Source organism: Sapajus apella, unplaced genomic scaffold (genome assembly GCF_009761245.1).
Source record: "Sapajus apella isolate SASKATOON/1434 unplaced genomic scaffold, GSC_monkey_1.0 scaffold20, whole genome shotgun sequence".
Lineage (NCBI taxonomy): Eukaryota > Metazoa > Chordata > Mammalia > Primates > Cebidae > Sapajus > Sapajus apella.
This window is the reverse complement of record NW_022436960.1, coordinates 7,924,214-7,950,972: the sequence shown is the minus strand read 5'-3', so window position 1 is coordinate 7,950,972 and position 26,759 is coordinate 7,924,214. Positions and strand designations below refer to the sequence as shown.

Sequence of the window (26,759 nt, the reverse complement as noted above, 5' to 3'; positions counted from 1 at the left end):
GCCTTTCCCCCGGGAAAGTTGGATCTAGGCGCCCAGACTCGGAAAAGGGATTAGGTCACCGGCAGGTCTTACCCTCACAGAGCAGAGGTGGGGGCCTAGGCAGGGCACATCGCCCGGAGGCGCGAAATCCAAGAAGAACACGACACCCATCAGCCAGCCTCACGCGGGCAGAAAGGGCGGGGGGGGTACCCTGTCCATCCTCTCCCACCCCACAGTCCGGGAGTCACAAGGAACATGAATCCCCAAGTATGCCGTGAACCTCCAACAAACCCAGGGCCTCAGAATGAGCCTCCTCTCTCCCTCCCCACCCAGTAGAAACATCCTCCCATCCATCCACCAACCCCTGCTCCTGCCACGCCAACCCTTTAACCTGGTCGCAGAATGTCTAATGTCTAATCTGCCTCTGTGCCTGTGCACATGAAGGCCTGGGGTTTGCTCCGCAGCCTCCTGCCACGCTTCCACTGCCGGATTGCTGGAAGCCTGCGCACCTTGGCGCTCTCTCCCTCTCCTCCCAGGTCAGCAGTCACTGGCCTTCCCTTGCATCCAGCCGGGCTTTGAACAATCCTGGCCCCCAGCCCTTATCTTTTTCCAAGTAATTACACAGTTGCATGATAGGCTCCACTTTCTCTGGATCACATGAGCGCCACTAATGAGGGATACAAGTTGTAAAACTGGGTATAATGCAGACTCCACTCATTACAATTTAGGTGCGGCTAGCGATTTTACAGATGAGGAGTTAGTAACTGGCCCAAATCCGATGCTTCCGGGAGGGTGTTTTCCTTTTTTTGTTTCTTAGCAGAGATGGCAGATGTTTGTAGAACAGATCTGTGTAAAAGTCAGCGTCCTAAGAGATTGAATTGTAAAACAGAACAAGATAATGTGGGGTGCGTGTGTGTGTGTGTGTGTGTGCGTGCGTCTTTTCCTAATTGAGAGGGAAGTAGAAGAATTAGCCAAAACCCAGGACTCACTCTGAGATAGACCCACACCTCTTAGTTAGATCCCATTTATTAAGCTGTAATTAAGTGTTGAAGATATACACAAGGCCCCTCCCATCCCTGTGACTGACTGCTTCCAAGTATCATATTATATGCATTATTATTTCTGTGACTTCATTAGAGGTGCTGCCGCGGGCCTTGAGGTTACCACCAACTGCAGGGACAGGCGGTGAGTAACAACGATTATAACGCCTGCATCTGGATCATGCTTTTTGCTTTTCAGAATGCTTTCAAACGTGTCTCCTCATAAATCTCTGCAGACATCCTCCAGGTAGTTAGGAAAAGTTTAATGAGTTTCGCCTGACAAGGGAAACCAAGGCACAAAGAGGTCAGTTGATTTGCACAAAGAGAGAGATGGGTCCCCCCGCTGCTCCAAGGGTGGAGCAGGCCACCGTACTCAATGTCCTGCAGGAAGAGATGGTTGGGTGCAGTTGGGAGCTCAGGCTCTTGCGCCAAAGTGCCCAGCTTGCAAGGTTCAGCTGATTACTCATACTAGGTTTCCTTTTCTGTTAAATAGATCTAATAATAGGAGCCTATCTTGTATGGTTTGTGCCTGCTGTTTGAGCACCCAACGCAGGCGAGCTGCCCTGTTATGGTTCTGGGAATAGTATGATTGCTACAGTTTCTGGCATACCGCGTTTCAGTCTTTTTTTTTATTACATTTTAGGTTTTGGGGTACATTTGAAGAACATGCAAGATTGTTGCATAGGTACACATGTGGCAGTGTGATTTGCTGCCTTCCTCCCCATCACCTACATCTGGCATCTCTCCCCTTGCTATCTCTCCCTAGCTCCCCACCCCCCACCGTCCCTCCCCTGTTTCTCCCCAACTGACCCCAGTGTGTAGTGCTCCCCTCCCTGTGTCCACGTGTTCTCATTGTTCAACACCCGCCTATGAGTGAGAACATGCGGTGTTTGATCTTCTGCTCTTCTGTCAGTTTGCTGAGAATGATGGTTTCCAGGTTCATCCACGTCCCTACAAAGGACCCAAACTCATCGTTTTTGATGGCTGCATAATATTCCATGGCGTATATATGCCACATTTTCCCTGTCCAGTCTATCATCGATGGGCATTTGGGCTGGTTCCAGGTCGTGTTTCAGTCTTTCATCAAACGTTCCTGAGCATCTACTATAGCCAGTCTCTGGGAATATGAAGAAGAATGAGGCATAGACTACCACCTCCAAGGAGGTCAGGGTGCAATAATTCTGTGTCAGGGGACTGTGGCGCACAGAGATGACCGTCCCTTCTGTTGCTGGTCCAGTGCAGAGCACCAGTTCAGAGCAATGGAGATATTCACTTTTTAGGACCAGCTTTGCTACTTGTGTATCTGAGTGAATGGTCACAAGCCATGTGACCTTTTACAACATTGGTTTTCTCATCTGCTAGATGGGAATAGCAATAATTTTTCATAGGTAAAAACAGACGTGATAAATGTATTTTACGAAGTGCAAAATACTGTGCAGATAGTTTTATTATTATTGTGATTGCTATTCTCTTGGGCTTTACAGGGCTTGCTGCTTTTCAGAATACTCTCCCATTCCATTGCTTTTCTTAGAGTCTCGCTCTGTCACCCAGGCTGCAGTGCTGTGGCACAATCTTACTTACTTACTGCAACCTCCACTTCCCAGAAAAAGCAATTCTTATGCCTCAGCCACCCGAATAGCTGGGACTACAGGCACGCACCACCACACCCAGCTAATTTTCGGTATATTTATTAAAGACAAGGTTTCACCACGTTAGTCAGGCTGGTCTCAAACTCCTGACCTCAAGAGATTCACCCGCTCAGCCTCCTAGAGTGCTGGAATTACAGGTGTGAGCCACCATGCCCGGCCACCCATTACTTTTCTTAAGCCTGATATAAACATCACGTCAAAAAGAGAACCCTATTTTTTATTTGATGTCAGTCTTTTTCCTCTCCAAAGTAGTCCATATGGAAGGAAAACAAAAGTTGAATACGCAATGCGAAGGGATGGGGGAGTTTGCAACTAGGAAGGGCACAATACTCTCATCTTCAGCATTACCTGCAGCTACAGAAGGGAGCAGACATGAAAACCTATCTGGAAAAAAAAATCTGGCAAGGGATTGGGGGAAAAGCCCCTTTGTCGTCTCTGGAATTCAACACAGGAAACCCCGCCCTGAGATCTTCCTTTCAGAAACAGCCCAGAGAGGGAACCACAAGAAGGGCACTGAAATTATGCTGTTAGGAAGTTCTGACTCACTTGGCAGTGGGGGCTGTTTGTGTAACGTACAATATGTCTTCCAAAGAGCGAAGTTTTTACCTCTCTTTCCCTATGTCTCTTCCCTGCAGCCAGCATCTCCACCACCACTCCCGGGGAAGCAGGAATCAATTTAATAAGCCTGGGGAAATTATCTGGGTCTGTTTCACATTTGCTGTTGGTTAGCCAGCTTCAACAGCAATCTGCACGATCCTCATTTTGTAAGCAAGATTTTTTTCAGTTGTTTGTGTTTATGTTCAGTCTCCACAGATAGGGTACAACAAAAGCTGCAATGGCTCTTTGGGCTAACAAAGCACCTCATGGGTAAACTGAGGCAAGAGAGTAGGGAGGACGGGGATTGCCCAGGGTCCCAGGATAGGAACTGCTGTTCAGAACATTTGCATTCTCATCTCTCCATCCCTAGCCTGGCTTCCCACTTAGTGGTGAAGTAAGTGCTTTCAGTTTAACATGGATGAAAAGCTCACATTATAGGTGCCCGCTTCGGGGGTGCCTCGTCAGAGAAGTCCTGGTCTGAGCATGGAGAGCTGGTTCTCATCCCAGTTCTGCTCTGAACTGTCCCTCCGTCTTTGTTTTTTGTTTGTCAGTTCTCCAAGTGTCGGTCTGTCCTTTCCCACTCGGGTGCTACAGGTGCTTCTGGGGTGAGTGCATCCCGCACCCTGGTATGTTAACTTCTCTGGGTAGGTTGCCTCCCCCATGGGCAGCTGTCACTCATCAACTGAGCAGAGCCACCTCTCTGGGTACTCCAGCCCGAGCGACAAAGTGAGACTCCATCTCAAAAAAAACGGAAAAACAAAAACAGAAAACATACAAAATCCTTCTGGAAGAGGCCTGTCGTGTTTCTCTACCATTGGGAAGTCCCCCCCGTCTACTCTTTCTGCTGCTGCTGGGACCACCTTAAGTGTATGTGGGTTTTTTTTTTTTTAATTAAATGTTTTCTTTTGAGACCACTGTAAATTCACATGCAGTTGTAAGAAATCATACAGAGGTCCCCTGTATGCTTTACCCAGTTTCCCCCAGTGGCAGCATCTTACAAAACAGTGGCACAGTATCACAGCTAGCATACTGACAGACACCATCACCACACAAGATACTTCCCTAACAAGGATCCCGCATGCTCTCCTCCCTCCTTCCCCATCCCCTCCTTCAGCTCTGGCAGCCACTCCTCTGTTCTCCTGTCTATAATTTGGTCATTTCAAGAATGTGATAATCATGGAATTGCATAGTGGGACTGCCCCATCCACTCAGTGTAGTTCTCTGGAGCATCACCCAGGATGGCTCCTGTATCGAGTCTGTGCCTTCTCATTGCTGAGCAGCAATCCACGGTGTCATGCATCAGGGGCTGGGTCACCATTCCCTGGTTGAAGTGCATCTGGGTTGTTCCCAGTTTTTGTCTATTATCAATACATCTGCTATAAACCTTTTGTACACACGTCTGTGTCAACATAAATCTTCACATCTTAAGTTTCAGCTGTTGGATATAATACCCACTTATTAACTCACACCACTGGATTTTTCCTACTTTTTCCTAATGATGAACACATCTAGTGATGAGGATGTTTAAGTGTCCAACAGTTGCCTAGGACTGGGTCTTGAGTTGCGTAAATCTAACAAAAGCCAGTCACATGGTTCCTGCCATCAAGGAATGTACAGTCTGTCAGGGAAGCGACATTAAGATACACAAATCATTCACATAACTAAGTGACGCTGCATATCATCAAATGTGAGGCTGCATAATACAAAAGTGACTTGTAGAGGGATCCAGAGACGGGAGAGAGACATGGAGGCATGAGTGTCTGGGGTTGTCCTCTGGAGAAAATGGATTGTGTGAGATATCTCAACTGATGGAAATGATATTTTGCATTTATTAAGGACTTACTACCATCGGCCACACACCGTTCTAAGCCTTCACTTAATTTCATCCTCATCACCACCCTTCAGGATTGCTCCTATTATCATCCTGTTTTCCAAATGAGGGAAAAAAGGTGAAAACTTGGCCACCATCACCCAGTTATGACGTGACTCACCTAGGGTACACACTCAGGAAGTCTCACCCCAGCACCCACACACTTCATCGCTGTGGATTCTGTCTCATAGCATTAGTGGTCATGATTAAATTCCAATCTGTTTTTTTAGGTTATATTTTCCACACACAGCATATACTGATTAGCTATGCTGATCCTTCTGCGACAAGGTTATTGATAAATTCAAATAGCAAACAAACCGGCACCAGTGTTAGTAATGTAACAGGTGAGAAGTCGTGTGTGTGTGTGTGTGTGTGTGTGTGTGTGTGTGTGTGTGTGTAAAAAGCAAGCCTGAAGCCTCCAGTTATGTAGATTATCTGCATAGGCAGCAAAACACGCACACAAACATGCACCACACACATCAAAGTTCCCAGCGCGGTTTGATAAGGCACACAGAGGCAGCTGAGCCCATTTCAGATAATGAATGTGGTTTTGTATTCTCTGAATTGTGACATACCAGGAAAGTCACTTCCACGTTCAGCTGCCTCCTCGGTTGCTAAACACACAAGATATGGGCTTGCTCTTCACTCATAGCACTGATGGCTGCTCACTCTTGAGCTGTATCATTTGGTTAAAACAACAGCATACTAAGAACCTGGCATGTTTGCTTGTTTTTGTTTTGAAATATAAATGCAGCCTTGATAATGTCGGTGTTTCCAACGATGGGGTGGGTGGCAGAGTGAAAACCTCCCTGGATCAGCATCTTCTGACTTGCTGTCTCTCTGGGCTGTGCATTCCCCGGTTGGCTGGGCAGAGGCGAGCCATCTCACCTCCTCCTGTCTCCACATTTATAAAATGCGGCCAGTTCTTCCTGTTTTCCCTGTAAGAGCTGTCATGAGATTCACATAAAGATGATGAAATGCACAACAAACTTGAGGTTCAGTGCAAATGTGTACTACCATCGTAAATTAAATCCTCCACTTACTCTGATTCCAAAAAATGCTTCACGACAGACACTAACCAGGAAAAGGCTGTAAGGAAGACTTCCCACTAAGGAGGAAAATGAAGCTTTGCGGGTTTTTTTTAATCCCTAGAGACATGTTTTTGAAAATTCCTGAAGCATCCTCTCCTTGCTTTGACAAGCGTGGCTGTTCTGAACATGTGATCATCTTAGAAATGCTATGTGATAGGCAGAGTGCCCAGGAAGCCGGGAGGCTCTGAGCCCAGCCCTGGCAGACTCGCAGAGGCGTGGCCTTGGCACCCTCTTTAGGGCACCGGAACCCATGCAGGGTATTGCATCATCCCCACCCATTCCCTATGAGCCATCGGCACTGGGCTCTTTAGGGAAGCCTCTATCCAAGTGGCAGGGGCTGGTATCAAATAGGTCCATGTATCTTACAAAACCTGCTTTTCTTGATGACAATTCTTGACAGCTCAGGACACTTCCCTAATAGAGAACATTGTTTCATTGCGGTAGTTCCGAAACCTTAGAATCCTACTGCCAACAACTGGCACTGAACACATGCAGAAGAAATGTTTTCCGACCGACTGCCACAAGTCACTTGCAATTGCAATAGCTGCAGCACCTGGCCTAAGGTTTTAAAGAATTTTTATCCTCAATTTCTTCTTTGATGTTGCAGATTTGGTATACAGAGAAAACCTGCCGGTGTCACTAAATGTACCTCCTGGTTAATTGAAAAGCCCTATTCCGCAGACAGAAGCAGCTGCTATAAATAGGCGAGAGAGAAGGCGGCACACACATCCTGATGTCCTTGAGTATTTCAGAGGTCTCGGCTAGCACCATGCTGACGGGATGAGTGCACCAGCTTCGGCAGTCAGGCTTGTCATCATCCAAACGGAAACGTTTGTGCAAATTTACTCGACTCCATCTGCTCTGTTCACCAACTACAGAGATGGCCTACAACAAAGGTTCACACACAGACAAAAATGACAGATTCACTGGCCCGACTCCATCGTGTTGCAGAGCCCCTTAGGGGTTAAGTGAAGTGCCCAAGGTCAGCAAACACTGATTGCATCAGCCCACACTGTTTACCTCCATTACCAAATCTAAGAGACCCTGTGCCCTTACCTGGCTTCTCTCTGTGGCTTTTCTTTTTTTTTTTTAAAGAGACAGTCTTGTCCTGTTGCCCAGGCTGGAGTACAGTGGTACAATCATAGTTCACTGCAGTCTAAAACTCCTGGGCTAAAGTTATCCTCCCACCTCAGCCTCCCAAGTGGCTAGGACTATAGGCACACACCACTGTGCCCAACTAGCTTTTAAAACTTTTTCTAGAGATGGGGCCTATGTTGCCCAGGCTAGTCTAGAACACGTGGCCTGAAGCAATCCTCCTGCCTCAGCCTCCCAAAGCGCTGGGACTCCAGGTGCGAGCCCCCACGCCCAGGCTCCTGTGGCTTCTGGTAACCGCCTCTTCCCTGAAGCACTTGCTCCCAGTTCTCCCCACGGCCTGTCCTTCCCCAGCGACAGGCCTTCCCCAGGATTTCTCTACACTTCTTCTTACCCTCGCTCCCCAAATCTCCTTTATCAATAAATCCAGACCCGCAGAGGAAATCATCTGCATAATCTCTCCCTTTATTTCACACATAACCTGATGATTTAGATGTTCCTGAGGCACCTGGAAATAGAAATGCTCAAAAATAATTATGACCTTACCTTTCCAATCATCCTTCCCCTCCCTGTATTCCCCGCGTCAGCAAGTGTAGTCAGTGGCTAAGCAAAACCCTGGGAATAAACCTGAATCTTTCCCTCTTCCTCCCCACAGTCAGCCAGTCACCAAATACTGTCATCCTTACCTTCCAAGAACTCAGCTTGCAGCGGTGCCCTTCCCCCATGCTTTCTACCCCAAAGGTTAAATCTGATGACCCTAAGTGGCCCTGTTAGTTCGGGCACCTCCAATCCATCCTCAACTCTCCTGCAAAGGTGATCTCTCAAGCACTCCACAGCTTACACTCCTCCTGAGACCTTCCCTCATCCAGAGGAGAGCCTAAGGCCTTGCCATCTGTCCTCACCTCAGCTACGTCCAATCCTGCACTTCTCAAGAAATGGCCTGGCATTCCCCCAGCAGGCCCAGGGGCCTTTTGCCTTTGCCCTGGTTGCTCCCTCTTCCTGGAATGTCCCTCCCTTTTATATAGAGGCACTTTACTCTTCTTTCAAAACTCAGCTCAAGGGTCACTCCGCTAGTGAGCTTTCCCATCCCTGAGCGCTCACTGAGCTTTTCCCAGAGCCCCATTCCCCTCTCCAGTTCTCAGGTGCATTCTGGCATCTGTCCCCATCACAGGACTGCGAGGTCGTTGGGATTTGGGAGCGGATGACTCCACTCTGTATCATGCTTAGCGCAGAGCCTGTGGAACATATCACTGAATGTTTCTCCACCTCCTATGGCACCTGTGGTCAATATTATGAGTTTCACGCCATTTGGGATTTGCTGAGGTACTGCTCTGTATTGTTCACCATGCTATGTGGTCTTTATACAAGAATTATGTATCGAACATATAGTAAGTCCCAAGGATGGCACTAGGGCACCAGGTTACAAAAATGAATCCTACCCAACTAGAAGCTGATGGCCTAGTGTGTGCGCGGTGGAGGGGTGGGGAAGGAATCCATCGATGAAACTGCAATGCACACACTCCCTGCAGGGGTTCTGGTCCCCAACCACTGTGAAACAGGGCTGGGCAGTAGGATGAGTGAGGTGGTTATATTCTTTGACGCTAATTGTGTCCTGGGTTGACATCAGCATTTGCAGAACCACTTTATGGACAGGCCTTTGTGACTTAATGTCAGCTGAGCTCTCTCATCAAGCCCATTTGGTTTATACAGTTAGAAAAATTCAACTTTACACCAATATTATTCAGTCCCTCACCACGTAATGAAACGTACTAGGTATTTCCAAGGGGTCTTCCATGAACTAATGTGATGTACGTAACAGAATGTTTACCTGGCACAATGGAGTATTCTTTTTTTTAACATAGCCTTAACTTTAAGCTGTGTGTGTGTGTGTGTAGTTGTTATTGGCAAGCTAAAATAAACTGCATGTTTCCTTGACTTCTTATTCAGAGTATGTGGAAAATAACTTTTTTCTTGGTTACTTGAAAGCATTATACAAGGCACTAATTCACAAGGAACGGTCACGGGTGAAGGCTGTTCGCCCCTTCTTATATCAAATGTCCCAGAATGCTGCTTTCTACAAAGAATCCCAGGATGTGTGCTTCTTGTGCTTCATCTTTTCCTTACCATTGCTTCTTCCTTTCAGTGTGAGCCTTTCAAATTTACTGCTTCTGATCTGTTGTGGCTATATTAGAAAACTAAGTAAGCTAGCTATTCCCTAAAATAAGAATAGCACTTGGGTGAGAACTGGGAGGCTTTTCCTAGAATTGGGCAAAATGATTAATTCCCAGACACTGTATAATTCCAGGGCAGCCCTTATTGGCTCTTGCCCCAGCTTCCTAAGTAAAATAGACTAGTGCCCCCTACCTGCCTTGCCAGGAAAGACAGAGACTCATAAAATGTCAAAGAACATGTGCTTCTCAAAACCAGAATGACTTTGAAAGATGTATTACTTTCTGAACACTAGCAAAAATTCCTTCAAGTAAGAGGATATTATTTGCTCTGTAATTAGACATCCAATAGTCTGTGTGGATTATCAGGGAGCTGTGGCTGCACAGTATACAGAGAGATGAACCAGTGGGAGTATCACATCCACTAGACTGACATGTCCCCAGGGCTGTACTCATACACACTCGATATGAAAATACCAGATCACTGTGTATCTCGAGAGGGAAGGTTTGCCAATATAACAGCTTCTCCTCAAAATTTGAATTTGTGTTAAAAGACAAAATCTTTTGGTCACCCAATTTTTCCTATATAATAAAACTTATGCAAAAAAGCTCTCCATTTTTTTTTAACAGAATGTAACTGTTTTATTATAGTCTTTTTTTTTCTTTTTTTTTGGAGATGAAGTATAACTCTTGTTGCCCAGGCTCGAGTGCAATGGCGTGATCTTGGCTCACCGCAACTTCCGCCTCCTGGGTTCAAGCGATTATCCAGCCTCAGCCTCCTGAGTAGCTGGGATTACAGGCACCTACACCATGCCTAGCTAATTTTTTTTTTGTATTTTCAGTAGAAATGGAGTTTCACCATGCTGGCCAGGCTGGTCTCACACTCTTGACCTCAGGTGATCCACCCATCTCAGCCTCCCAAAGTGCTGGGATTACAGGCATGAGCTACCATGCCCAGCCTTATGATAGCATTTTATTAAAACACTTTGAAATTATAGCTCACTAAAGTTTGATATTAACAATATCTCACTAGGATACATTTTCAAAAAATATAGTTTGGAATTAGCAAATAGGATTTTTCTGGCTATAAAAGGAGAAAAAAAATATTTATAATCCTCCAATTTCTTCCAGCGAAGGAAAATGAACAATTAATGCCTCATCCCATTTCTAACTTGAATCATCCCTTCCTTCCCTGCAATGAAACTGAGGTGAATTTCTTTTTTGCTAGATGAAGAACTGTTTTCTATTTATTTATTTAATTAATTTTTGAGATGGAGTCTTGCTCTGTCGCCCAGGCTGGAGTGCCGTAGAGCGACCTTGGCTCTCCGCAACCTCCACCTCCTGGGCTCAAGCAATTCTCCTGGCTCAGCCTCCTGAGTAACTGGGATTACAGGTGCCCACCACCACACCCGGCTAATTTTTGTATTTTTAGTAAAGCTGGGATTTCATCATGTTTGCCAGGCTGGTCTCAAACTCCTGACCTCATGTGATCCACCCAACTCGGTCTCCCAAAGTGCTGGGATTATAGGCATGAGCCACGGCGCCAGGCGTACATGAACTATTGAAGAAGGCTAGAGCAATGGGTTCCCACAATAGCAAGGCTGCATTTTGAAGGCATTTAATTATTAAAGCTCAAAGATCTGACTCATCATAAAGTGTATTTACGGCCTTGGCAATACATTTTAGCAATCATTCAAAAGAAAACAATTAAACTTCCTAAATGTTCTTCTGGCAAACTCAGCGACTATCAGAGGGAGACAGAAACTTCTGCTAACAGATAAATCTTCCTAACAGGTTTGACACACAGCAGCACTGGTTCCTTATTCTTTCCATTCTGTGATCTAGGAATCTTTTCAGATCTTTGGAATGTAATAATCTGAGTTATAGAAACTATCTGCTGGTTAAAATGAACACACAATACTACAAAACACTGTCATTAAACAGGCAGTTGGGGAAAAGTAAACAATTCTTTCATCACCTTTAATCAAAAGGTTTAACAAGTTTTATGATTACCACTTAATTCTTAATATCACTTTATGGGAGCTATGATTCAGGCCCATGTCTTTGTTATTAAATAAGACTCACAACAGAATGAAGTCCAGCAGATGTATGACCTAAGTCCAGCAGCTGAGGAGGTTGGTACTCAATTTGAGAAAGCAGCATGGGCCCAAAAGGAGCACAGCTTTCAGAGACAGCAGGCTATGGCTTAGATTTTTTTGACTCAGTTTTTGGTTTTCTGTTGGCTTTTTTGAGACAGAGTCTCACTCTGTCACCCAGGCTGGAGTGTGCAGTGCAGTGGCGCGATCTCAGCTCACTGCAACTTCCACCTGCTGGGTTGCAGCAGTTCTCCTGCCTCAGCTTCCCAAGTAGCTGGGACTACAGGAGACAGGCACCCACATCATGCCTGGCTAATTTTTTGTATTTTTAGTAGAGACAAAGTTTCGCCATGTTGGCCAGGCTGGTCTTGAACTCCAGGCCTCAGGTGATCTGCCAACCTCGGCCTTCCAAAGTGCTGGGATTACAGGCATGAGCTACCATGTCCCGCTATTAGATCTGAGAAGTTTTTGTCATTTTAATTTTACAAAGCACAAAAATCACCTGTGTATCTACTATATAGCTGATTTGCTGCAGGACTTGTTGGTGATGCTACGAATCAGCAGGAAAATAGACACTGCATGTGAAAGCAACAAAACTTAGACACACAAGTGCTAATGTGGCTCAACAACATATTATATTAGAAAAAACAATTTGGAGACCAAAATGTCTGAGAACAGTTATGCTAGGGTTAACGAAAGGTTCTAATAAATTTATGTATATACACAAAAGTTTAACAAAAAAGTACAATCTATGCAAGATAACATTTAGGGGTAAATATTTAGGAGCAGAGAAAGTACACACAGATTCCTTACAACCCTGCGGCCTTTCTGTGAAGAAATTCATCTGGGCTTTTCATCAATGCTACCTGCCTCCCACAGTCTATCCTAGACTGAACTAACCCAATCTACAGCACGCCCTTTCTTTTCAGTGACCCAGGGACTCAGGGCAGGCAAAGGGAGCAGGGCCTGTGTGACACAGAGGAGGCTGGCCTGCCTTCCTGTCTCCAGGCTGTCTCTAAGATGTGGGCAGCAGTGATGAGTAAAGCCGAGGCCACTCCTATAGCCAAAGTATTAATAAACCAGCGGCCTTGTCATAAAGAGGTAATCAAAATCCAACAAGCACATCTGTCTCTGCATTAGGGACTAGAAAAACTCTGAGGGCTGGATTTTGCTTCTTACACATTACATTATGTTTGGTGTTGTCAGGGAATCCAATTAATTCCAGGATTGCAGTTATGCTCTAAAACTACTAGATGATAGCTAAGGGCACCACAGAGAAAGCTTTCAGGTTCCAGCTCAGGTCAGCAGAGCTCTGGGTCCCAAATGCTATTTTAGCTTAGGAATGTGTGGTGGATCAGCCCCTTGCACAATTTCAGCAACCGCTCTGCCCTTACTATGACATTTGCAGAATGTTTTGGCCAGCTCAGACAGACACTTTTGTATCGTGTTCTCATGCAAACACACACTCTCATTTTCTAGGAACAGGCCATTGTTGAACAAACAAGAACACAGCACTGAGTATAAAAGAAACAGGGCCGGTGCGGTGGCTCACACCTGTAATCCGAGTACTTTGGGAGGGCAAGGCAGGAGGACTATTTGAGACCAGGAGTTTGAGACCAGTCTGGGCAACCTACTGAGACCTCATCTCTGTACAAAGTAATTTTTTAAAAATGTAAAGGAACAGAAACACTGAAGTGTGCAGTGCTCAGATAAAGCATCACCTTCAGTTCAATAATCTAAACTCTAGTTCTTCATTTGGGGCTGATAAAGGGAAGAAGCTATCTTAGATTTACACTATTAATCCAATGGTGAATCTGTTTTTGGATAAGTGGATAGAAAACAGGAGTTTTACCAAATATAGTGAAGCCTTATCTAAAAATAAACACATGGGTAGAAAAATATATTTAGGATGCCTTAGTCAGCATGTTAATCCATCCTGTTACTCAAATCCCAGGATTCTCAGAAATTTCTGTACTTCCCACCCTCACCTCTTCATTAACGTCCACAGGGTGCAAAGCCATCGCAAACTAATACAAGCCATTTACTCAAAACATCCAAAGTGTTCGGCCATAGATGCAGACTGATGACATCTGTTTATTTAAGAAGTATATTTTGTCATGTTTTCATCATAGGATGAAAGAGGAATCTCAAAACCAAAATGCTAAATTATATGCAAAGTCTGCTACTTTGGACGAAATACTTTGAATACTGTTTTGTTTCTTAAGATCACTGATGTTTGGCACTAAATATTTCGCTGTATTTTGGGTTGTTTTATTACACATTTAAATTTAGATGTACTGTTTCCATTTCTTTGGTTCAGATACACGATCTGTTTCCTGCCCTTGGTCATGCTATCAAAACAGCTCCTTGAAAGAGCACCCACATGCTTTTCTATATCCTCAGCATTTCACACACTGTATGTTCTTACCATATTCTACAAAAACATGGCAACTTCACTATGATTTAGCAAAACACAGGCTTTGTACTCTTCCTTTTCAACAATCACTTTTATTAATCTTTAATGGCAGCTGCATTCTCAATGTAACACAATGTTCAACAACTGAAAAAGAAAACTGTGTTTCTGAAGCCAATATTATACATTAGGTAAGAATAAGATACTCCTCATTACTGCTCTCAGAATGTTAAGTTTGTCAATTCTTCTCCTGCTGGCAACCAATACAAAAGCAGAATTAGACAGTTTAGAGTGGGAAATGAGAAGGATGTCGGAATCAAAACAGACACAGAGAAGGCCATAAAGAGTCTGCAAGCATAAATGCCTGATAACAAAAACTATCACAAAAGATTGCAAAACCATGATGCTGCACAAAGGCCATCTCAATCTTACACAAAAAATACTTCTGCAATGCCTGCCAAGCAACTGCCTCTCCAACCTGGGACTGGTGTCACCTTTCTTACTGATCCTTGTAATCAAAAATCATTATCTCAAAACAATTATGTAACCCTCCTTTTTCCTTTAAAGACCTTTGTCTTCCTCCATCTCCCAGGATACACCCGGTTAACTATGACATCTATTTTCCCATTATAAGGCTCCATTCCTGAATAAATGCCATTTTCTTTTAGGGAGCCTCTCTCTGCTCGTTAAGTTGACAGCAATAAATAGTTTAGGTTTTGGGGAACAAATCACGAATATTTACTTAAAAACAAACAAAAAACTTATAACAGGCATGAATGAAAGGTTATTTTGGAAAGAATTTAATATATTCTCTATTGTTAAGTGCACCAGATGCTGAACTTCTGAAACAACAATTACGCTTCGGCATAATAGCATTTTCTACATATTTCTGTTCATGTTGCTTGTTCCTCTGATTTACCTCGAATCAATGAATCTGAAAAGCAAAAAGATTCTTTAAGCACCCGGTAAATTTCAGGTCCCACATTAGAAAACGAGCAAGCATCAGTAATATTGATGGGGGTGAAAATATAACATTGAGACTTCTGGGTAATGTCCCAAGTTTACTTTCATAGTTTACTAGGCTAAAGTTTCATGCTGAATGAATATCTGAAAGACTCAGTCACTGACATGTGCTGATTTTCTGATTTTAAATTTGAACACTCCCAAAGCATAAACAAATCACCTCCAGCAACATTGTAAAAAAATACTCAAAGTTTAAAAACAAAAGAAACTTGTAGCAGTACTTAGTGTCCAACAGAAAGCACTCCATCTGCTAAACAATATCTCGACTGCAAAGCTTCTCTTACTGTTGGTGGATAGATAATGACATGGTCCCGTCATTACCACCGTGGCAACAGTGACTAGGAACTATCAGAGGAAAATTGCACATGGAACAGCTGGTTCTCGAGCAGGCATGCCTCAGCTTCCTCTGGAGTATGCTTTTTCTGCAAGTCTGGTGTGCTCTAGGGTACTACCAACCCTGCGCCGCTCCAAGACTACAGATTATGTGGCAATTCCACTGAGCCCTGCTCTTCCGGATTTATTCTTCCCACCAACGGGAGCACCTACCACATTCTAAGCACCGTCCTAGTCACTGAGGATACAGCCGTGAATAAAGTTGAGTGCCTGGTAGGGAAGTCAACAAACAAGCTAGTAAATACTGTCTGTGTCAAGCAATGGTAAGTACAAGGGAGAACAGAGCAAGCAATGGGCCTACGGAGGCTTTCTTTTTCTCCTCGGCGCTCCCGCACTGCTTTGTATTTGCTTCTCATTTCTCCCGCTGGCTCCAAGCTGTAGGCACCAGGGCTCTCTGGACATTCCGCGCTGGCACCGCGCCTAGCACCCAGCCACTGCTCAGGAAACGTTTGTGGAACGAACGAATTCACTTCTTAGTTCCCACCGAACAAAGCTTTCCCGAGTCTAGGCCCAACAGCTTAAAAGGGCTGGAGGAAATCAGCTGGGCATGGTGGCGCATGCCTGTAATCCCAGCTACTCAGGAGGCTGAGGCAGGAGAACTGCCTGAACCCAGGAGGCGGAGGTTGCGGTGAGCCGAGATCGCGCCATTGCATTCCAGCCCGGGCAACAAGAGCGAAACTCCGTCTCAAAAAAAAAAAAAAAAAAAAAAAAAGGCTGGAGGGCCAACGAGGCCAGAAACTCAGAGGCTGCCGGGCGCGGTGGCTCACGACTGTAATCCCAGCACTTCAAGAGGCCGAGGCAGGAGGATTCCTTGAAGCCCCAGGAGTTCGAGACCAGCCTGGCCAACAAAGTGAGACACCGCCCCCGCCTCCACTTCCGTCTCTACAAAAAGAAAGGAAGAAAACAGCCAGAGAAAAACACACAGACAAGAGCGCTTTAAAACTTTAAAAAACTAAAATTCTTCGAGAGGAAATAATCGCGCGCCAGAGGCGGGAGCCCCAAAGCCTCAGCTCCCACGTGACGGTAAAGCCGAAGAAGAGTCCAGGAGCGGAAGCTAAGGCCCAAGCGCTGAGACCCCGGGCAGGCTCCTGCTCCCCGCCGCGAAGAACCGCATTCGGCCGCGGCGCTCCCCGGAGACGCTCACCTAAGCTGGGAGAGGCGGATACCGGCCCGGCCTAGCCTCGCTACCTCCCGAGAGACCGGCACCAAACGCGAGCCAACCGCGTTACCATGGCAATTCCACCGCCGCTAACACCGGAACCGGAAACTTCATCTGGAGGTGACCCTTTCCCGGCGTTCCGTGGAATAGGCGAGCCCTGCGCCTCTCCCAGGGGTCTACGAGTATCCCAGCTGGCCCCATTGGCTCATGGGAGGAAAGTCGTCTTCCCTCTTATTTTGCCTCTCGTTGCCCGGCAAGCGTGACCCTGATGGACATCCACTCTGTCCAATAAACTAACAAAGCGGTTGCCTACTGCCAATAGTAATGCAATAGGATGCGTCTCTGGCATAAGGCCCACCTCCCAGCTGCCAGGCGGGACGAGCAACGTGATTGGTGGAATCGAGTATTGCCGGTCAGTGTTGTCCAATCACGGAGGGCAGTTTAGAGCAGGCCCAATGAGGGCCACCGGGGGACGGGCCGGACTGCCGCAGGCCGGGGAGGGCTCCGGGTGGTCAGCTTAGGGCCCGGGCCATCGTGGGCGCCGGCGAGCGTGCGGGGATGAGCGGGTCCCTCCGCCGAGCGGCGGCAGCTCTGCTCCGCTGGGGGCGCGGCGTGGGCGGCGGCGGCCTTTGGGGTCCGGGCGTGCGGGCGGCTGGCTCGGGCGCGGGCGGCGGCGGCTCGGCAGAGCAGCTGGACGCGCTGGTGAAGAAGGACAAGGTGGTGGTCTTCCTCAAGGGGACGCCGGAGCAGCCCCAGTGCGGCTTCAGCAACGCCGTGGTGCAGATCCTGCGGCTGCACGGCGTCCGCGACTACGCGGCCTACAACGTGCTGGACGACCCGGAGCTCCGACAAGGTCAGGCCCGCGTGCTGAGCAGGCGCCCTCCGCCCCGGGCCCAGGAGCATCGCTGCACGAGGCCGAGGGGTTCTGCCACGCCGGGCTGGGGAGCGAGGCTCCATCGGCCGGGGTCTGTCCGGAGGTTCGAGCTGGGTTAGGGCCGGGAGCACTCTCCTGGAGTAGAGTCTGGGCTGAGGGTGTGGTTGATTTGACTGGGTCTTGAGGATCTGGGGCTCTGATACTGTTGCCAACTTGAGCAGTAGGTAAAGTCCTAAGGGTTCACTTATCCTCACTTCGAGCTAAAATAGGCGTTTCGGGGCGACTTGTCAATGGCTGCCTCCGAGGAGGGTGGCCCACAGCCTGACTCTGCCCTCCACGGTTGGGGAACGCAAAGTAAGGACCCACTGTAAGGCACTTTCGGGGACAGTTTGGGGAGGTTGGAAGCCATTGGCCTGCTCATGGGTAAGGGTCTGGGGCTGTCGATGGTGAGGAGAGGGCTGAGGTTGCTATTGAGGCTAGTGAGGTCGGAGGCCGGCCTCTCTTGGCTCGTGGCTCGGGGTGTCAAGCACTATTCTCTGTGGTTGCCACAAGCAAAGGGTTGGGACTGCTGTCGGCTGGCCTTAGGATCTGTGTTGGGGGTGGAAAGTCATGACATTTGGCTTTAGATACTCAAGCACAGGGCTGAGTGTGTGTGGGCCAGGGCTTGGAGAGGTTTGTGGGGAAAAGCAGCAGCTGTGGCTCTTGAGCCCGGGCTAACTCAGGGTTCTCAGCCTTGCAGCCCAGGGGGCCAGTGGGCCAGAGGCCAGAGGGGTCAGGCCTGGAGGAGAGGCTGCAGGTAATTAGCATCTTTTCCAAGTACCTCACATGGGTTTGCTCATCTGGTTGGGGAGGAGGAAGAGGCCAGGCACAAGGGTCTGGTCCTTGGCCAGGATGGTCAGGATTGGTGGAGAAATGAGAAGGCCATACCTGTTCCTTCTAGAGAGTGACTAAGGGTACCTGCATCCCAGTCAGAGACTTTCAGTGACTGAGTCCCTGCATGTCCCTAGCTAAAAAGAGGTGTCAGGTGTGTGCTAAAAATAGTGCCAGGTTCTCTGTTATTCTCAATTTGAAGTTACTAATCATGGCCATTCCTTACATTCATGAGAGGAATGGCCATGATTAGTAATTTCAAATTTAGAATAACAGAGAACCGAAAAGCTTTGTGTTGAAATCCTCTTTGTGGCTAGTCAGGTTTATAACTTAGACGAGTCACTTAACTGCGTTTTCCTTCAGTAAAATGAGGATAATGAGACAACGAGGCAAAGTTTTTGTGAGCAAGACAGGAAGTAAAAATTATAGAAAGTGTGTATCATCTTATCTGGCACGGAAAGCACCCAGTAAATGGTAACCGTCTTAATATTAGGACTTTATACTTTTCAAATGTATTTTTTCCCAGATTATCTAATCCTTAGAAACTCTTGGTGCTGGCTGATCCTCCATTTGCTGTAGGTGATGGTGGTGGTGGGCGGGCCCAGGAGGCATGTTGAGGAGTGCAGAGAGCAGGTTGAAATGGCCAGGCATATTCCCATGACCCTTTTGTCTTGCTGGTCAACTAGAATGCCACCAGTCACTGACTCAGTTTTATCACGTACAAGGCAAGGGACCTGCAGTCTTCCTTCAAAGACAGCTTCTCTGCTTAAAAGAGGAGTACCTGTTTGGCAGTCTTTTAACAGAGACCTTGCAGGGGGTCCCCTGCAAATTGCCCATATGGCATTAGTAAAAAGTTGCGTTGTTATCTTGCCTAGTATAATGTTTTGAGGGTCTTTGGTTTGTGAATTTATTTTCCCTTGTTTACTGTAACTGGAAATGGGATATGCTGGAATATAGCTAATAAACTGATAAGAGCAAAAATAAGAATGTGTACTGATAACATTTTATTTTTCTGTCTTCCATCCAAGTCTGGTGTCTGGTTTCTGAGCTTACATTCTTAAGTGTTCAGACAGCAGCAACAGGAATTTAACCCTTACATTTCTTGACCATTGAGTTTGATCAGATTGCTATTTTGGTTAATAAATATGTTGCATATATATATTGAATATAGCATACACCTCTTTTATTGATTAGAAAAGTAAAGACTAGTGTAAGTACTAACATTTGGACCGGGGCAGGGGGTTAAAAGCAGGTTCTCAAAATGGGGATTAGTTCAGCCAGGGTGTTAAGACTCTTTCTCTCTTCCCTCTACCCTTTTATTTACCAAAAGCAACTAACGGGCTGTCTGATGCTTGCTTTTGCCAGCCAAAGCTATATCTGTGCACCAGATCCAAGGTCATTTCTAGTAATAGGAATGAGGCTCTTGCAAAACTGGCCTTTTGTCAGTTTTTATGCCAAGGAGACCTGAACTTTACAAAGGGCCCAAGCTGGAGGAAAACATTCTTTCCTAGTTTTGGTAACTGGGTTCCCAGGAGTGTGATACAGATAGATCTTGAGACTGTGACCCAAGGAACAAAGGTGACTGTGAGGCAGCACCATGTTCTGGCTTTCTCAAGACCTTCTTGTCCTTTTCTTTTTATCTGGAATGCACACAGAAGACAGTCACAAAGGGATGAGGTCCCAGCCGACTGACATCATCGTTTCCTAATCCTGGTCTTAATAAAGGAACATACACTCATGGAAGCAACTTAACAAAACGCTGAAAAGTTTAAAGAATGAAAATCACCTGTAATTTCATGGAAACCACTGTATTAACATTTGGATTTAGTTCTTAACAGTTTTTTTTTTTTTAAACACACTGAGATCATGCTTGTCTATACATAGTATCTTGCCCTCCAGAGACCAGGGAACATGTCTTATACAACTGCCCGTGGCACTGTGTGTACTGCTTATGCAAAGCAAGCTTTCAGTGAGCATTTTAATAAATAAATGCTGCTTTTATTTATCATTATATTGCAAACTCTGTGGCCTTAAAGACTTTATAAATATCTGTAAATTGCTACCGACTTAGATCATCATTGTAGTCCTTGCATCTGGAAGAGTGACACAATAGGGACTCAAATATTTGTTAAATAAATAACCATATCCTATTGTTGAATGCTTATTAAGCATTTGAAAATATTCCCAACTTTTTCAGTATCAGGCAATTTAAGACAGTAGTGAAATACGTGTCATGCTGGTAAACCTATAAGTCAGGTAACAGGTTGTGTGTATGTGCTTGTGTGGTGGACATGTGGTATGCTGCAGTTGAGGGTATAAAATGGTACCAAGGAGGAGTAACTGTCAGTAGTGCCCAGTCAAGCTCCTGGTGAACAGAGCCTAAGGCCCAGCTGCGTGACTCCTAGGTATATATTCTAGAGCAGGCATCTGCAAACCTACTCTAGTAAAGAGCCAGAGAGTAAGTACCTCAGGCTTTGTGGGCTGTGTGGTATTTATCACATCTATTCAACTAACTCTGCTGTTATATAGCCTGAAGTCAGACATGAGCAATACGTAGATGAATGAGCAGGCTGAGTTCCAACAAAACTTTATTTATGAAAACAGGAAGTAGACTGGATTTGGCCTGAAAAACATAGTTTATCCACCCCTGGCCTAGAGACTGAGTTCTGCATATGTGTGTTAGGACTTCAGTCCCCAACCCCCAGGCCAAGGAACCAGGCCATACAGCAGGAGGTAAGCGGTGGGCAAGTGGCTTAACCACCTGAGCGCCGCCTCCTGTTGGATCAGCGGTGGCATTAGATTCACATAGGAGCACAAACCCTGTGGTGAACTGCACGTGCGAGGGGTCTAGGTATGAGAATGTAACTAATGTCTGCTGATCGGAGGTGGAACAGTTTCATCCTGAAACCGTCCCCACCCTTCCCTGGTCTATGGAAAAATTGTCTTCCACAAAACCAGTCCCTGGTGCCAAACAAGGTTGGGGACCTCTGCGTTAGGATACCTGTGTCAGGGTGCCCTTTGCAGCGTGGCTTGCAGTAGTGAAAAACTGACAGAAAGGAATCTTGGTCTGTTAGTAGTAGACCGGATAGACAAACTAGTCATATGGTGGAAAGCTAAATCATAAACTAAACTAGATCTAGATGTATTTAACATGGCTGAATCTCAAAAATACAATATTTAGTCAAAAAGCAAGTTGTAAACATGTAATTATGGCATAATACCATTTGTATAGGAAAATGTTAAAGGTATAAAACCGTCCCATGTATTGCAGATACGCATGCAGTGCACCTGTAGCTCACGGGTAGGAATGACAGATAGATGGCAGCTGCAGGGTAGAGGCTGCCTCTGGTGAGGGACTCAGGTAACATGTGGTTCAGAGCCTGGGCATTTATACTCCTGGAAGCCTGGATATAAATCCTGGTTTCACTGCATGCTGTCACTGTGACTTTAGGTAAGTTACTTAACCCTTCTGAACCTTAGTTTCTTCGTCTGTAAAGTAGGGATAATTGTACCTGCCTTGCCAGATTTTTGTAAAGATTAAATAAGATTATACTAATCCTTAACTCAATAAATGGTTGGTTTGTGTTTTTTTGGGACAGAGTTTCACTCTGTTGCCCAGGCTGAAGTGCAGTGGCGCAATCTCAGCTCACTGCAACCTCTGCCTCCCGGGCTCAAGCTATTCTCGTGCGTTGGCCTCCCGAGGAGCTGGGTTTACAGGCATCTACCACCATGCCTGGCTTATTTTTCTATTTTTATTAGGGACAGGGTTTCACCACGTTAGCCAGGCTGGTTCAAACTCCTGACCTCAGGTGATGCACCAGCCTCGGCCACGCAAAGTGCTGAGATTACAGGAGTGAGCCACCGCACCTGGCCTGAATCGTATTTTTATTACTTTATGGCATACTCAATCACTTTTTCTTGCATTATGTTCCTATTCTTTTTCTATTGCATATTTTTCGCAGAAAAGCATTACTATGCAGGGTGGGTGGTAGAGGATATTGGCATGGAGAAAATGTCCACATTGTACCTGGTACTATGCTAGGAGCTCAACTCAGTTCATTGATTACATATCATTTAACCTTCATAATAAATCTGTAAAGCGTATATTCTCATTTTACAGATGAGGAAACTGAATCTAAGAGATTAACAGATTTGTCTGAGACTCCATTTACAGGCTAGCAGACTAGATCTACTGACCCGTAAGCGTGTGTCTTGCCCACTCCACCCTATGTTTTGCTTTTCCTCTAGTGAGGATCTGCTGGTTTCCATGCTTTCAGCTCAGCTCATCTTATCTCGACTTAACACCATTCTCTAAATTAGGGAATATGAAGAAAGCGTGACTCTCAGAGGTGGTGTGGCTTGCCCAAGGTCACAGAGCCTAGTAAGTAAGAGGCAGAGTTGGATTTCACATCAGATTCTAAAGCTACTGCAGTGAAGTTCTACCAGGAAAAAAAGAAAACTATGATTATGGTGCTCCTTATAATTTAGTGTCCAAACCAGGAGTAAAGTTGAGTGTTCTGAGTGTGATGAAGTTTGAAAAATACCTTTTGAAAGTTCTGGAGGGGAATTTTAAAGTACATTTCTGTACTCTTTCTGGCTTGATGCTTTGGAATGTGAATTTGTTTTTTTGGAGTGTTTTGATGGAGCACTAGACATGTGTAAATTGACTTTGTAAGATAGTCTCCTAACTCCCAATTCCTAGTGATACTCTGCCATACTATTAGTCAGCATTTTCTATTCCAGATGGAATCACCACTGTCTATCATATATGAAATGCAATTGTCATTCAAATTCATTCTTGGATATGATTTTTTAGTTTTCAAGAGTTGCTCTCTGATTCTGAGTTATTTCAAGTGATGTTTGTAAGAACCACCACTGCATATTGCAGTTTTTGAAAACAAAAGTGTGAGAGAGATGAACCATGTTTAAACAGCTACTTGTGGGTCCGCAGGATCTATTTTAATATTCAACTTATGAAGAGTAGTCTTTTATTATTAGAAGTTTCTCACTTCACGTTCTAGGAAGCAATTGGGTATTTCCTTAAATGTTTAAACCGGTAATCAGTTTTCTTAAAAATGGAAAATAGCATAGTTATTAAGAAGGATGCCAAAGTTTTGCCTTGATGCCGGCTGCCTTTTTTCACCTATTCATCTAAAAATTAAAGAAGCAGTTAAGTTTAATTTTGGTAAACTGTCAGCTGCTGTCAAGAACAGGCAGAGTGGCTCGTGAGAAGTTAGTATCACTTGCCTGTGGCTGTGAGTGTTGGGTGTTCAGAATGTCTGAGAGCCCGCTCGTTTTAGTAGTTTCGGTGGTAAAGATTCTGGGAGTCTCCCCTTCTCTTATCTTATAGTCAGGACATGCGATATGTTTCGTTTATTAAACATAAACAAACTTTATGTTTAATGAACCAGACAAGCCCAATTCTTCAATTGAGTAAGATACTATAAAATTGATTGATGAAAAGCAATTTTACTTTAAGAACATGTATTTTTAGGGTAAAACGTGGTTTTGGGTGATTCTCGGGCAGCAAATTTATTTCCATTTTTGGTATGTTTCAAAAATTATAGACACCCACCAAAATAAATCAGGAAAAACTGATTATCATGGAAAGCTTCACACATTATATTATTCATTGAAACAAAACAGATCTATCATGTAGGTAAATGATTCATTTGTATAAAATGTATTTAAGAAAGTTCAAGAGAATTAAAAGAAGCTCATGTTTGCTGTAAACACTCAGCTAAGTTTTGATAGACTTTGTATTTGAGGACAGAGCTTGAAGAAAATAAAAAACATGCAAATTAATGCTAGTTGTTTTTGTTGACGTAGCACCAAACATCAGCACGATGAACAACTTGAACTCATCAGGGTGTTCTAGTATGTCTAGATATTTGGCATTATAAAGACATTTTGATGATTAATGGAATTTACCCTTTATTGGCAACTGCCAACTAGCTAGCTGATGTTTCCTTACCGACACCCAGAGTGGCTGAGAGGTGTCATTTTGGAGGTCCAGAGCAATGTAACCATTTCTTAATATGTGAAGTCTGGAGGAGAAAGATAAAGCCCTTGGCTCAGGGGCTTTCTCTAGGGCTGTCATTTAGAGCAAAGTCAGTTTTTTTTAGAAGGCAATAACTTTTAAGAAAAAAATAAATTGTATATTGGGACTTACTTGTGATATAACTGAAATCAGTGATTTTATTTGGAAAATAAATGTTTGATAATTATAGGGTATCAAGAGCAAGTTTTTGTATTTTTAATTTGTTTACATCAAAATCGATTTGTGTAAACTGTACTTGAACAATCTGTTGGCTTTGTTTATCCTTATGCTAATTTTAGCCATTTAAAAATATCTATGTAAATATGAAAGTGTCACATATATGTAACTCTAAGGGTTAGTTAATACATGCCGTGCTTTGACCGTCTTCATTTTTAACATGACCAATACAGGCTTTTTAATGGCCGGATATGTTTTTGAAAGCACAGTCATCTTAACATACAAGTGGAAAAGGAAGTAGAATGATGAAGAGAAATGTTAAAAAAGAGTAATCTTTATGTCTTAAGATTAAAGCCACATTTCTTTCTTACCATTTTGTTACAGTCGTCATCCTTGTGGCTCAGAATTGAACAGAGTAGTCCCACAGCTGCGCTGTCACAGAGCGTCCCTCATCCCCTCTGTGTCCTCAGAGCCATTTGCACACAGGACTGATCACATGCGGGCTGACTGGTTTCTTGGCTGCTGTGAGCTCTTAAGAGCAGAGCTGGTCTCACTCCCCCACCCCCCAGCCCTTTACAGTGAACTTGCTGAGCTCTGGGCCTTTCCTTCATTAGATTTACCAGTCCCTTCCGGTTCTGCACAGAGCCAGATCATCTCCTCCACAGAGAGCCCATCACAGTTGCTGGATGAATGGAAACTGATAGTCCATAGCCATGGTACAGGAATTTTTCCTTGGGTAAAAGTAATTGTTAATGATTTTTAAAAAAAAATCAACAACCCATCATCTCAAGCAGAAGTAACTGATGGCCTGTACCAACCTAGACAGAGTCATAAAAAGTGCACGGGTGGGATTGCCCAAGTTGGCCATGAGTTACCATGATGGATTCATTTGGAAACGAAGTTGGTTGTGACGTTTCTTCAAGTTTTGCTTCACTTGAAGCTTGACTGGTAGATGGAGAATTATGGCCTTATATATCTTATGCAACTTGCATTACCCAGTTCAGTCCTCTGCCATTAATCTGGGGTCCATGACGTATCAGGTATTTTACTGAGAATCTTACCAAATTCTCACAAAAACCTTGTGAGATGAGGGTGGAAACAGGATGAGAGATCAGGTGACTTGTCTAAGGGCCGCCGGTTTGTAATTGGAAGAGTTAGGACCTAACCATTGGTCTCTTTCACACAACAACTCATGCTCTTAGTAGCAAGCACAGTGCTCTTAAGATTGAGGGAAGCCAGGGAGGGACAGTGGGTTGTCTGCTAGTAGTGGGTAAAAGTTACATATTTAGCCATGAAAGGTTCAGCTTTTGCCATTTAAATAACAAATAATGTTCTTTCTCCATAGGCATTAAAGACTATTCCAACTGGCCCACAATCCCGCAAGTGTACCTCAACGGCGAGTTTGTAGGGGGCTGTGACATTCTTCTGCAGATGCACCAGAATGGGGACCTGGTGGAAGAACTGAAAAAGCTGGGGATCCACTCTGCCCTTTTAGATGAAAAGAAAGACCAAGACTCTAAGTGAGGGCGGCCGGGTCCTCGCGGAGCAAAGAGGGAGCCGTTCATGTCAGAGACTCACTGCCAGGAAAGCCTTACCGATTTTGGTTTTCACTATTGAGACAACGGCTGCTTGCATTGATCATTTTGGTTCATGAACAGTTGGGTGATTTTAGTTCGTCTGGTGTTTGGGCTAAGAATATTTTATCGTGGACTTAATTACAACCACTGCACTGTAATGATTCAATGCTGTATTATGATATTGCTGTAAACAAAATTCATTCTTATATTGTCATTTATTCCTGGGCCTGATTGAGGAGTTACATAGGAGCTTTGGAATCATTATTCGTGACCCCTCTGCAAATGTGTCAGTCTGCAAAGACAGTATCTTCCCCCCAGATTTTGTGTCGCTTCTTTTGTTAAGGAAAATGATGGGCAAAAAAGAAACTGTGATGGGGGGGGGTGTGTTGTTTTTTAAAATAAACTGCCAGCGCAGGGATGCTGTGCATGTCTGAGTTGATCCTGAAGCACATATGTCTGTAAGGATTTGGAGTGCCTGCAGTGTTTTATGTGTGGGAAGACTGATTCTCATATTCTTCTATTAAATTTGTCACAAGAATGGCCATCCAGCCCTGGTCCACTTTCTTGGGGAAGCAGCTGTCTGGATACTGAGTCAACTATGCAGCTGGAGGTGCCGGTGGGCCGGAGGGGGCAGAGGTGGGTGAGGCCGGA

The 26,759-nt window shown here is 45.0% G+C and overlaps 1 protein-coding gene, 1 long non-coding RNA gene and 1 other non-coding gene across 3 annotated transcripts; 1 reads left to right on the top strand and 2 right to left on the bottom strand.

Moving 5' to 3' along the window:
• Positions 1–2,089: 2,089 nt before the first annotated feature.
• Positions 2,090–16,907, bottom strand: LOC116557807. Its single transcript, XR_004271707.1, has 5 exons — positions 16,556–16,907; positions 14,764–14,929; positions 10,507–10,511; positions 5,711–7,111; positions 2,090–2,374 (listed from the first exon to the last, which is right to left on the bottom strand). It is a non-coding gene; the product is annotated as an uncharacterized LOC116557807 (long non-coding RNA).
• On the bottom strand, positions 15,226–15,500 carry LOC116558099. Its single transcript, XR_004271833.1, has one exon.
• Positions 16,908–16,929: 22 nt separating the features above from the next.
• GLRX5 (glutaredoxin 5) lies at positions 16,930–26,656 on the top strand. The gene is made up of 2 exons (XM_032287504.1): positions 16,930–17,423; positions 25,877–26,656. The coding sequence occupies exons 1-2, from the start codon at positions 17,129–17,131 to the stop codon at positions 26,053–26,055; spliced, it is 474 nt and encodes a 157-aa protein (XP_032143395.1). The 5' UTR covers positions 16,930–17,128; the 3' UTR covers positions 26,056–26,656.
• The last annotated feature ends 103 nt before the right edge of the window (positions 26,657–26,759 follow it).

Bases quoted from the DNA above. Each gene is read 5' to 3' on its own strand.
- GLRX5 (XM_032287504.1), top strand. From the start codon at position 17,129: ATGAGCGGGTCCCTCCGCCGAGCGGCGGCAGCTCTGCTCCGCTGGGGG. The intron at 17,424-25,876 runs GTCAGGCCCGCG...CTTTCTCCATAG, and splicing joins CGACCCGGAGCTCCGACAAG to GCATTAAAGACTATTCCAAC.